Source organism: Tursiops truncatus, chromosome 10, assembly GCF_011762595.2.
Source record: "Tursiops truncatus isolate mTurTru1 chromosome 10, mTurTru1.mat.Y, whole genome shotgun sequence".
Taxonomy (NCBI): Eukaryota; Metazoa; Chordata; class Mammalia; order Artiodactyla; family Delphinidae; genus Tursiops; species Tursiops truncatus.
Window position 1 is genome coordinate 86,421,880 of NC_047043.1, and position 13,825 is coordinate 86,435,704.

A 13,825-nucleotide genomic window follows, 5' to 3' on the forward strand; every position below is an offset into this window, starting at 1 on the left:
GTTGGCTGAGGATACTGGCATATGCCTTTTCCTGTTGTGACAGAAGAAATCAGTGACTTAAAAAAAAAAGCATTTAAAGCAGCAATCCCACTAGTGGGCATATACTCTGAGAAAACCATAATTCAAAAAGACTCATGTACCAAAATGTTCACTGCAGCTCTATTTACAATAGCCCAGAGATGGAAACAACCTAAGTGTCCATCATCGGATGAATGGATAAAGAAGATGTGGCACATATATACAATGGAATATTACTCAGCCATAAAAAGAAACGAAATTGAGCTATTTGTAATGAGGTGGCTAGACCTAGAGTCTGTCATACAGAGTGAAGTAAGTCAGAAAGAGAAAAACAAATACCGTATGCTAACACATATATATGGAATTTAAGAAATAAAAAAAATGTCATGAAGAACCTAGGGGTAAGACAGGAATAAACACACAGACTTAGAGAATGGACTTGAGGACACGGGGAGGGGGAAGGGTAAGCTGTGACAAAGCGAGAGAGAGGCATGGACATATATACACTACCAAACATGAAATAGATAGCTAGTGGGAAGCAGCCGCATAGCACAGGGAGATCAGCTCGGTGCTTTGTGACCACCTAGAGGGGTGGGATAGGGAGGGTGGGAGGGAGGGAGACGCAAGAGGGAAGAGATATGGGGACATATGTATATGTATAACTGATTCACTTTGTTATAAAGCAGAAACTAACACACCATTATAAAGCAATTATACTCCAATAAAGATGTAAAATAAATAAATAAAAAATAAAAGTAAAAAATAAAGCATTTAAAGCAATAGTAAAAGAAATGTCAATGGTTTGCAGCAATTGGTGAAGTTCTTGAAAGCCTTGAATCAGTCAGCACAATTTGGAAAACTAGAATTTCGAAAATGGAGCAAGCCAGATGATAGAACATAGAAACAGCATCGAAATTGTACTTAATTGTGGCTAGGTATCTAAATATCACCTTTTTAAAATTTTATTTTATTTTTTTAAAGACCAGCAGTAGTGGGTCACTAGGGCTGCTGTAACAAAGTAACACAAACTGGGTGGCTTCAAACCACAGAACTTTATCGTCTTAGAGTTCTGGAGTCCACAAATCTGAAATCAAGATCTCTCTCCCAAATTTCTAGGGTAAGACCCTTCTTCCCTGCCTCTTCTAGGTTCTGGCAGCCCCAGGCATTCTGTGACTTGTGCCTCCACCTTCACAGGGCCATCTCCTTGTGTCTACATTCTCCCCTCTGTGTGTTGGTCTGTGCCTAAATTTCCCTCCTATTACAAGGACAACAGTCCTATTGGATTAGGGCCCATCCTATTCCAGTATCACATCATCATAACTTCACTACATATATCTGCAACAACCCTTTCCAAATAAGGTCACATTCTGAGGTACTAGTGTAAAGGACACTCTTCTGTATCTCCTTTACAGTCAATACTATACGCACACTCGGAACACGTCACATTTCTGACACCAGATGTGTGTGTTTTCCACACCAAGCAATTCTCCAACACCAGGTGGGGGGTCCCAAAAGTCAATTCAATTCTGACACTATCTGCCTGGAGTTAGCATCAGATCCATAAGTTAAGGGCTCAGCCCCCTGAGACTGGCCCCTCTTCAGACACCAACTGCAAGTCTCAGATCGTCACTTGTACTTGCGACCAACCACTTATAAACTGAAGTTCCCATGGCACTCTCCTTGGGTTCAGTAATTTGCTAGAATGGCTCACAGAACTCAGGGTAACATTTATTTACTTTATGATACTTTATGTATCATAAAGGATACATATAAACAGAGCTTCTATCCCAGTGGAGGTGGAGTGTGTCACCCACCTCGCAGGTAGATATGTTCACCAACCCAGAAGCGCTCTGTGATGAAAAGTACTTTACTTTTGGGATTTTTATGGAAGCTTCAGCACATAGGCCTGATCGATCATAATTCAGTGCTCAGCCCCTCCCTCCTTCCTGAAGCATGGAGGGGCTGGGCACTGAATTTATGATCCATGGGGAGTGCTGAAGGTTCCAAGTTTCTAATCATGGCTTGGTCTTTCTGGTGACCATCCTGAAACTATCCAGGAGCCCACAGCGTCACTTCATTAGGACAAAAAGACATTTCATCACGCAGGAAATTCCAGGGGTTTTAGGAGGTCTGTGCCAGGATCCAGGGGCAGAGGCTAATAATCCTATTATTACTAGCCTCTACCACAATCCTATCACAACTAGGCCTTAGGATTTGAACTTTTCTTTTGAGGAAACATAATTCAAGTCCTAACACCATCCTTTCAAGTTGCACACAACCCTAACACATTAATAGACCCCATGTATATACATACATACATTGAAGAAGAAATATTGGTGGTGGTTTTGTTTTTAATTTTTTTTGACCTGGCCATGTGGCTTGCAGGATTTTAGTTCCCCGACCAGGGATTGAACCCGGGCCATGGCAGTGCAAGTGCCAAGTCTCAACCACTGGACCACCAGAGAACTCCCAAGAAATATCTTAAAATAAATATAGCTGAATTGACCATTATATCGTTTTGTCCATAAGGAGAAAACCCAGACTCTACTATGATGTACCACTGATGTCTTAGCCAAAATGAACGAAGCTAAACCCTGTGTCAAAGAAAACAGGCCTGCAAGGGAAACTGGCCTTGTGACGATGGATTCACGGACGTGTGGCCAGGTGCGAGGCCTGCTGTTAGTCTGTGTGGTTCACAACACTGCATTCCTTCTTAACAGTTCTCCTCAAGGTGTCCATTTTCCCTTGAAATCTGTAATTCTTCCTCACATAGAACCATCGCAAACGAGGAGACAGAATGAAACAAGAGAAAGTATTTGTGTTTGGGGGACTCACAGATCTAGGCTTGGATGTAAGTTCCACCACTCGCTAGCTCAGTGGCCCTGGACAAGTTAATATCTTTACAAATCCTTAGTTTATGCACCTGTAAAAGGGCAATGCTTACCACTGACATCCAGTGTCACTGCAAGGATTAACTGGGATGAAGCACCTGGCCTGATATATGAAAGGCATTTAGCAAATGTGACTTCGTTCAACTTCATAATATATCATGTTGAAAGTAAACAGTTGTATAAGAACACTTTCCCTTCTGTGGAATACTAATGACAAAAGTATCGTACAAAATAACAATTAATATAAACACAGCAAACATCGATTTTAATTAAAATTATAGTTTACGGGTTGAAGTAAATATGCTCACTTTCTGGTAATTACTATAATACAATTAGACCATTACAGAATTGCAAGCCCCGATTCACTCACAGAACAGACATTACTGGAGTAACAGATATGTGCCCGATGTTTCTTTAGGGACAATATGTCAGAGACAGATGAAAAAGCATGAGGAAAGGGTCACAACTTACCCCACCGACTTTCTCAAAGTGAGATCCATCTTTCTTAAAATCTGTGAGGGCCCCATTGAAATACCAGGTAAACATGATGTCTAATAGGGGGTCGTGTTGCACCTGGCAGGGCAAAATGACACTTTCGCCCACTGAGACATCCATGTTGGATGGTGCCAAAGTTATTCTTGTTGGTTCTATTGGGGAAATAATAAAGTTTTAAGTAAAACTTCAGCATTTTTATTTTGATGAAAGCAATTTTCAACAGGCAGACTGTTAATCTAACATAGCATGTATGTGTGTGTAGACATACATATGTGCCTATATACATATATATACCTCTGTATCATGAAAAGTCTTCAAGATGAAAAGAGACATTTTGATGCAGACCCATAACGTATTTCATTGGATACACAAATTCTTGTTAAATGAATTAGGGTATCTACATTTATGGGATATTGAAGTTTAAAAATTGAAGTCACCTGTAAACAAGGGTTATAATACTACTACAAAAGTAATTTCATTTTAGCTTTATTGCTTCATGAAATATACCAGTAGAAATAGAAACCACTGTATTTTCAATGACTGGAAAATGTATTACTACCAAGATTTAAATAGACTCAAACTTTTGAAAGACTACAAAAATGTTTAGAATAGGTAGGATACTAAGTTAAAATGTTAACTAATTTGTTTTTTCCCAAATGCAAATGTCCTTTCTATCATCACCATAGTCCTTCCATAGTTGGGAATTAGGCTTCCCTTGACTCCACTTTTCCAGCACTGCTCCCCATTTCTTTGCTCCATGTTGTAGCAAAAGTCTTCAAAAGAGGCATTGATTATGTTTTCTACAACAATAGTCTTCCTCCTACCCAAACCTGTGCAACCTCAAGCCTTTCCCATCTCAGTTGTTTTGACTGTTATTCTTCCTGTTGTTCACCAAACACTCTGCAGGCATCCTTCTCTTTCTTTGTCTCAGACCTCACAGTCAGTTTGCCAGCAACGCCTACTGACTACATGCAGAATCAAATCCCTTCCCATCAACTGCTCTGCTGCCACCCTCATCTGGGTCATTATCACTCCCGCCTGGATTACTGCAATGTCTCCTGACGTTCCTCCCACTTCTACCCTTGACTCCCCACAGTCTGTTCTCAACAGAGCAGCTAGAGTAACCGTTAAAAATATATTTCCCATCATTTCATTCCTCTGCTCAAAACTGTGCACTAACCTCGACTTTTCATGCCAACTAAAAGCTGACGTCCTAACAAAGTCTACAAAACCTCTACACGATTGTCCCCAAGAAATCTACTGAACTCCATCTCCATGAAATCTTTGTTCACATCTCTCCTTCTCTGATCACTTGGGTTCATGCTCCAGCTTACTTCTCCCAAACACTCCTCTGTATTTTACAATCGTTTGCAATTTCTTTCCTTCTAAGAATTTCTTTGCCTTATATTCCTACCACTTATTTTCTTTCTATCTTTGGTAGAAGGTAAGCTTCATGTGCGCAGCATTCTTTGTCAGTTTGTTACTGAATAACCCAAGCACCTGGCACATGGTAGATACTCAATGCTTTTCTTCAATGAATAAATGAACAAACACATCCACAATCCTAAGTGACTCTTTTTGATAGCAAGAGTTATTCCACGAACTCAAACATCTCCAGAAAATATCAAAGATAATGGAAAAGGAAAAAGTGTACCCAAAAGATCTGACATACTAGAATAGCACGAAATAAAAGCAGACCAGCCACATAGGCTACTTATAATTCTACTGCCAATTTTGACAGCATGGCAACTCATGTGTCCCTGGTACACACCGTGGTGTATAAAGAAATATTAAGGATTGTTCCCTTGACTTTCACTTGTTAGAGAAAACACAAGTGCAAACGTAAGGTCGACCTTCGTAGTGCACTGCATATTGTGAAAAACATTTTTTTCTTTGATCTTAATAACATACCACACAGTGTATCTCCATGTAAAGCAATCTTTCAGAAATGCACCTACCTGTGACAACCAAGCGTGTTGTGCCATTTGCTTTCCCAAACTGGTTTTCTGCTGTGCATGTATAAATTCCAGCATCAGCTTTACTCACATTGGCAATTTTGAGTCCTCCATCTTTCAAAAAAGAAATTCTAAATATACAAATGAGACAAATAAATGTATACTAGTCACTTTTTTTCAAAATAAATAGAGTTTTTGTTAACAGAAGTATTGTCTTAAGCTACTATATTTAAGGCAACATAAACCAGCCCTTAGCCTCCTTGGGTCTAAAGAAATTAAAAGAAAATTTATACACACATGCACACAGCGGACTAAAAAAGAAGCTCTACCAATCTGAACATTTCTTGATATTTTTACACAGTTTTACTTAACAGCATGACTTAACATTACATATGGTTTTAGGGATGGCTTTATCAATTAAGTGTGAAACGTTTTCCAAAGATATGTGGTGAGGTGGATTACTCATGGGTTAGCCTTATCAATCTGGAGAAAATAAGAAGCAGACATGACACTATTTTCCATAAATCTGAAACAGTTTGTGAGAAATGAGAAACTCCCTGGTGTTTCATTATGAACTTCAGAGAGTCAGATCTAACCTAGTATAAATCCATATTTTGCAAAAGAACATCTGCATGGTCACCCATGAACTACTGCAAAAATGTGGGCAACGTAAATGAACACATCTGAGTTTCTGAGCACACGCTTAAAGTACTTAAAGCTTTTGGTCTAACTAATTAACTAAGGAAACAGAAATGAACTTTACATGAGCTACACGCTATGAGAGTCTCTGAGATCACAGTGTGAGCAAGACAGGAAGTCCCCACCTAAGAAGAACCACAATCCTGCAGCCTGTGGAACAAAAACCAAATTCACAGAAACACAGACAAGATGAAAAGGCAGAGGGCTATGTACCAGATGAAGGAACAAGATAAAACACCAGAAAAACAACTAAATGAAGTGGAGATAGGCAACCTTCCAGAAAAAGAATTCAGAATAATGATAGTGAAGATGATCCAGGACCTCAGAAAATGAATGGAGGCAAAGATCGAGAAAATGCAAGAAATGTTAAACAAAGATCTAGAAGAATTAAAGAACAAACAAACAGAGATGAACAATACAATAACTGAAATGAAAACTACACTAGAAGGAATCAATAGCAGAATAACTGAGGCAGAAGAATGGATAAGTGACCTGGAAGACAGAATGGTGGAATTCACTGCTGCAGAAAAGACTAAAGAAAAAAGAATGAAAAGAAATGAAGACAGCCTAAGAGACCTCTGGGACAACATTAAATGCAACAACATTCCCATTATAGGGGTCCCAGATGGAGAAGAGAGAGAGAAAGGACCCAAGAAAATATTTGAAGAGATTATAGTCGAAAACTTCCCTAACATGGGAAAAGAAATAGCCACCCAAGTCCAGGAAGCACAGAGAGTCCCATACAGGATAAACTCAAGGAGAAACAAGCCAAGACACACAGTAACCAAACTGGCAAAAATTAAGAAGAAAGAAAAATTATTGAAAGCAGCAAGGGAAAAACGACAAATAACATACAAGGGAACTCCCGTAAGGCTAACAGCTGATTTCTCAGCAGAAACTCTACAAGCCAGAAGGGAGTGGCATGATATACTTAAAGTGATGAAAGGAAAGAATCTACAACCAAGATTACTCTACCCGGCAAGAATCTCATTCAGACTTGATGGAGAAACCAAAAGCTTTACACACAAGCAAAAGCTAAGAGAATTTAGCACCACCAAACCAGCTCTACAATAAAGGCTAAAGGAACTTCTCTAGGTGGGAAACACAAGAGAAGAAAAGGATTTACAAAAACAAACCCAAAACAATTAAGAAAATGGTCATAGGAACATACATATCGATAATTACCTTAAACGTGAATGGATTAAATGCTCCAACCAAAAGACACAAGCTTGCTGAATGGATACAAAAACAAGACCCATATATATGCTGTCTACAAGAGACCCACTTCAGACCTAGGGACACATACAAACTGAAAGTGAGGGGATGGAAAAAGATATTCCATGCAAATGGAAATCAAAAGAGAGCTGGAGCAGATATACTCATGTCAGATAAAATAGACTTTAAAATAAAGAATGTTACAAGAGACAAGGAAGGATACTACATAAAGATCAAAGGATCAATTCAAAAAGAAGATATAACAATTATAAATATATATGCACCCAACAAAGGAGCACCTCAATACATAAGGCAACTGCTAACAGCTATAAAAGAGGAAATCAAAGGTAACACAATAATAGTGGGGGACTTTAACACCTCACTTACACCAATGGACAGATCATCCAAACAGAAAATTAATAAGGAAACACAAGCTTTAAATGATACAATAAACCAGAGAGATATAATTGATATTTATAGGACATTCCATCCAAAAACAGCAGATTACATGGTCTTCTCAAGTGCGCACGGAACATTCTCCAGCATAGTTCACATCTTGGGTCACAAATCAAGCCTCAGTAAATTTAAGAAAACTGAAATCATATCAAACATCTTTTCTGACCACAATGCTATGAGATTAGAAGTCAATTACAGGGGAAAAAAACGTAAAAAACACAAACACGTGGAGGCTAAACAATACATTACTAAATAACCAAGAGATCACTGAAGAAATCAAAGAGGAAGTCAAAAAATACCTAGATACAAATGACAATGAAAACACAACGATCCAAAACCTATGGGATGCAGCAAAAGCAGTTCTAAGAGAGAAGTTTATAGCTATACATCCTACCTCAAGAAATAAGAAAAATCTCAAATAGGCAATCTACCCTTACACCTAAAGGAACTAGAGAAAGAAGAACAAACAAAACCCAAAGTTAGCAGAAGGAAAGAAATCATAAAGATCAGAGCTGAAATAAATGAAATGGAAACAAAGAAAACAATAGTAAAGATCAATAAAATTAAAAGCTGGTTCTTTGAGAAGATAAACAAAATTGATAAACCAGTAGCCAGACTCACAAAGAAAAGAGAGAGAGGACTCAAATCAATAAAATTAGACATGAAAAAGAAGAAGTTACAACAGATACCACAGAAATACAAAGCATCCTAAGGGACTACTACAAGTAACTCTATGCCAATAAAATGGACAACCTGGAAGAAATGGACAAATTCTTAGAAAGGTATAACCTTCCAAGACTGAACCAGGAAGAAGAAGAAAATATGAACGGACCAATCACAAGTAATGAAATTGAAACTGTGATTAAAGATCTTCCAACAAACAAAAGTCCAGGACAAGATGGCTTCACAGGTGAATTCTATCAAATATTTAGAGAAGAGCTAACACCCATCCCTCCTCAAACTCTTCCAAAAAATTGCAGAGGAAGGAACACTCCCAAACTCATTCTATGAGGCCACCATCACCCTCATACCAAAACCAGAGAAAGATACTAAAAAAAAAGAAAATTACAGACCAATATCACTGATGAACATAGATGCAAAAATCCTCACCAAATACTAGCAAACAGAATCCAACAATACATTAAAAGGATCATACACCATGATCAAGTGGGATTTATCCCAGGGATGCAAGGATTCTTCAATATATGCAAATCAATCAATGTGATACACCATATGAACAAACTGAAGAATAAAAACCATATGATCATCTGAATAGGTGCAGAAAAAGCTTTTGACAAAATTCAACACCATTTATGATAAAAACTCTCCAGAAAGTGGGCATAGAGGGAATCTACCTCAATATAATAAAGGCCATATACGACAAACCCACAGCAAACATCATTCTCAATGGTGAAAAACTGAAAGCATTTCCTCTAAGATTAGGAACAAGACAAGGATGTCCACTCTCACCACTATTATTCAACGTAGTTTTGGAAGTCCTAGCCACAGCAATCAGAGAAGAAAAGGAAATAAAAGGAATACAAATTGGAAAAGAAGAAGTAAAACTGTCACTGTTTGCAGATGACATGATACTATATACAGAGAATCCTGAAGTTGCCACGAAAACTAGTAGAGCTAATCAATGAATTTGGTAAAGTTGCAGGATACAAAATTAATGCACAGAAATCTCTTGCATTCCTATACACTAATGATGAAAAATCTAAAAGAGAAATTAAGCGAACACTCCCATTTACCATTGCAACAAAAAGAATAAAATACCTAGGAATAAACCTACCTAAGGAGACAAAAGACCTGTATGCAGAAGACTGTAAGACACTGATGAAAGAAATTAAAGATGATACCAACAGGGCTTCCCTGGTGGCGCAGTGGTTGACAGTCCACCTGCCGATGCAGGGGACGTGTGTTCATGCCCCGGTCTGGGAAAATCCCACATGGCGCAGAGCGGCTGGGCCCATGAGCCACGGCCGCAGAGCCTGTGCGTCTGGAGCCAGCCTGTGCTCCACAATGGGAGAGGCCACAGCAGTGAGAAGCCCGTGTACCGCAAAAAAAAAGATGATACCAACAGATGGAGTGATATACCATGTTCTTGGATTGGAAGAATCAACATTGTGAAAATGACTCTACTACCCAAAGCAATCTACAGATTCTATGCAATCCCTATCAAATTACCAATGGCATTTTTTACAGAACTAGAACAAAAAATCTTAAAATTTGTATGGAGACAGAAAAGACCCCGAATAGCCAAAGCAGTCTTGAGGGAAAAAAATGGAGCTGATGGAATCAGTCTCCCTGACTTCAGACCATACTACAAAGCTACAGTGATCAAGACAATATGGTACTGGCACAAAAAAAGAAATATAGATCAATGGAACAAGATAGAAATCCCAGAGATAAACCCACGCACCTATGGCCAACTAATCTATGACAAAGGAGACAAGGATATACAGTGGAGCAAAGACAGTCTCTTCAATAAGTGGTGCTGAGAAAACTGGACAGTTACATGTAAAAGAATGAAATTAGAACACTTCCTAACACCATGCACAAAAATCAACTCAAAATGGAGTAGAGACCTAAATTTAAGACTGGACACTTAAAACTCTTAGAGGAAAACATAGGAAGAACACTCTTTGACGTAAATCACAGCAAGGTCTTTTTTGATCCACCTCCTAGAGTAATGGAAATAAAAACAAAAATAAAAAAATGGGACCTAATGAAACTTCAAAGCTTTTGCACAGCAAAGGAAACCATAAACAAGACGAAAAGACAGCCCTCAGAATGGGAGAAAATATTTGCAAACAAATCAACAGACAAAGGATTAATCTCCAAAATATATAAACAGCTCATGCAGTTCAATATTAAAAAAACAAACAACCCAATCCAAAAATGGGCAGAAGACATTTGTAAATGTAAATAGACATTTCTCCAAAGAAGACAGACAGATGGCCAGGAAGCACATGAAAAGCTGCTCAACTAATTATTAGAGAAATGCAAATCAAAACTACAGCGAGCTGTCACCTCACACCAGTTCAACTAATTATTAGAGAAACACAAATCAAAACTACAGCGAGGTGTCACCTCACACCAGTTAGAATGGGCGTCACCATAAAATCTACAAACAACAAATGCTGGAGAGGGTGTGGGGGAAAGGGAACCCTCTTGCACTGTTGGTGGGAATGTAAATTGATACAGCCACTATGGAGAACAGTATGGAGGTTCCTTAAAAAACTACAAATAGAATTACCATATGACCCAGCAATCCCACTACTGGGCATATACCCAGGGAAAACTATAATTCAAAAAGACACATGCACCCCAATGTTCACCGCAGCACTATTTACAATAGCCAGGTCATGAAAGCAACCTACATGCCCATCGACAGACGAATGGATAAAGGAGATGTGGTCCATATATACAGTGGAATATTACTCAGCCACAAAAAGGAACGAAATTGGGTCATTTGTGGAGACGTGGATGGATCTAGAGAGTGTCATACAGAGTGAAGTAAGTCAGAAAGAGAAAAATAAATATCGTATATTAACGCATATATGTGGAACTTAGAAAAACGGTACTGATGAACCAGTTTGCAGGGCAGAAATTGAGGCACAGATGTAGAGAACAAACGTATGGACACCAAGCGGGGAAAGGGGGGGGGCAGGGTGGTGGTGGGATGAATTGGGAGATTGGGGTTGACATGTATGTACTAATATGTATAAAATAGATAACTAATAGGAACCTGCTGTATAAAAAAATAAATAAAATAAAATTCAAAAAAAAAAGTCCCCTCCTTCATGGAAAGAACAGTCTAGTGAGTGGCACAGACAGTAGATGATGAAATAGGTAAATGTGATAAGTTCAGATTTTTGAGAAGTATTCAGAAGTGGGGATACCATAAAAGCAATGGCTCTAGGGAGTATTCCCATGAGAGAGTGCTTCAGAAAAGCCTCTTAGAAAAGGTGCCATTTGAACTGAGAAAGAAGAGTGAGAAAGAGTTGACCTGTCATTAGTCTGATTCATGAATCTTTACTGCCCATCTGGTCTATCCAGAATTATTCTTCTTTTCTCTGAATCCCTATATTCTTTACTATCCATACCATGCATTTAATACTTAGAATGCCTTTTATCTTTTATGGTTCACAGCTTTGATACTTGAGTTTAGTATCTATCCAAATGGATGGTAAACTTCTTAGAAGGTTTGCAACTCCAGCGTCAGCAGGGCATGGTATGTGTAAACCGTCAATAAATGCCTCCCAATTCTGGGTGATACAGTAGAGCGGACAGGAAAGATGCTGAGGACATGAGACTAGAGTTGGAGGATCTTAACTCAATCTCTAAATATTACCCCATTGGTTGTAAGATTTTTAGATGTGTGCCAAAAATGTGATTATTAGGACAAGTTTATGCATTAAAAATACACAAGATATGGATTTTATGTTTTATGTATATATGTGTGTGTGTATTTTTCATAGCTTGTGATTCACTTTTGCTTGCATCCTGGTTATATTTTCTTGGGTGAGAAAGTTGTAGGGGAATTGGAGGTGGTGCATAGGGACCTGTTTATGATCCTGGGTAGAGCTTTCCACGAATGTTAGTTGCTCATGTGATTTTTTTAACATATCAAGATACATTTCAAATACAAGGGTTTGAGAGCAATGGCCTGGACAGCTAATTAGGGAACACATAGCACTATATTTCAGTTTGAGGAACTACACTGAAGGGTTAAAAATTCCAAGAACTTTCCTAAGAAGCTTTAAAAAAGGTGCTATGTCTGATTTCCTTCATGAAATCCTGGCCACTATGTTGGGTGTGAAGTGTAATCTGATCACTTTTTGCAAAGAGACGATCAAAAAAAAATTTCTTTATATCTTGTCATAGAGCAGAGATTTTCTTAAACAGTGTGCAATAATAACTGAAAGAGGAAAGTCTGCAGGGAGGTACACATGAATGAAAGCTTTGGAAATGAAGACTCTTTTGAGAAACATGGGGAGTAAGCTAAGGAAATAGAATCTGATCACTAACCCTGCCTTACTCCCTCCTGCCCAACCCAGGCTTAGACCCCTTTCCCTAGCATCCCACTGCCTGAAGGACGAAGACCACATCCTAAGCCATACCCTCCCATCAGGATCCCACCCCTCTAACTACATAAGGCCTCGTGAATTCTACCCTTTGCTCTTCTCCAGTGTCACAAGCCTTCTTTTAATTGCTTTTATGCTCTTCTTGTCTTGGGGCCTTTATAAAACCTGTTCCTCATGTCTGATAAATGTATACTCAACCTTCAGATTTTGGTCACTTCCCTGAAGCCATGCGTTGGATTACGTCTTCCTGTACTGATTATTAATCATCTGTGCTTTTGTCATAGCATTTGGCAACTGGCCAAGTATATATCTGTGTGCTTATTTGACTAATATTTTTCTCCTCCTGTAAGCTCAGAGACAGTAAGGTCTCTTGAAGCAGGGAGAGTGAATAGTGTCTGGATTACTCACCACTGCATTCCTAGAGCCTTGAACTATTCCTGGCACAGAGGAGATGGCCAAAAATAATGCCTGTTGAATGAATAAGTGACTGTATGCCTTTAAAGAGTCACTGTAGAAGAGATGGGATTAGTGACGGCAGGTTGCAAGGCACTGAGAACTTTACAAATTACAAGGAAGTAAATTCAGAAAGCGTGCAGACTTTTACTCACATATATTTATATACATATGCACATACGTATACATGTTCTCTATATAAATGTCTGTGTGTGTATATATATATACACACACATCTATACATATGTGCATAAACATATATGTGGAACAAAGAAAGATGAAGCAGTAGAGGGCTGGATGAAGAGAACTGAACAACTCCTAGGATAAGAGGACTGAAAATGCACTTGTACTATTAAGGAAGATATCAATAAAGGGCAAGGGACTGAAAATAAGGGAAGCACAGGGGAAACGAGGGAGGGAGGAAAGAGAATGAGAGAGAAAACTTGTTGAGAAAAGTCTCAGACGTGGAAGGAATGAGTATAAACAAAGGCAATGCTCCTGACCCATTCTGACTGCTAATCCTACTTGTCAAATTTTTGGCCAAGACCCC

At 38.7% G+C, this 13,825-nt stretch overlaps 1 protein-coding gene and 1 non-coding gene across 9 annotated transcripts in view; both read right to left on the reverse strand.

Moving 5' to 3' along the window:
* The window catches only part of CNTN3 (contactin 3), a 321,933-nt gene that overhangs the window by 57,461 nt on the left and 250,647 nt on the right, over positions 1 to 13,825 (reverse strand). For all 8 annotated transcript variants that reach the window (XR_004528605.2, XM_033865296.2, XM_019947642.3 and 5 more), the window contains 2 exons: positions 5,363 to 5,490; positions 3,381 to 3,556 (listed from right to left, as the gene is read on the reverse strand). Coding sequence is in view for 7 of the 8 variants with exons in the window: in XM_033865296.2 (XP_033721187.1) it covers positions 3,381 to 3,556; positions 5,363 to 5,490 (304 nt within the window). In the remaining variant the exon portion in view is untranslated. The remainder of the gene's footprint in view (positions 1 to 3,380; positions 3,557 to 5,362; positions 5,491 to 13,825) is intronic.
* On the reverse strand, positions 2,412 to 2,483 carry TRNAA-UGC (transfer RNA alanine (anticodon UGC)). The gene has a single exon. It is a non-coding gene; the product is annotated as a tRNA-Ala (tRNA).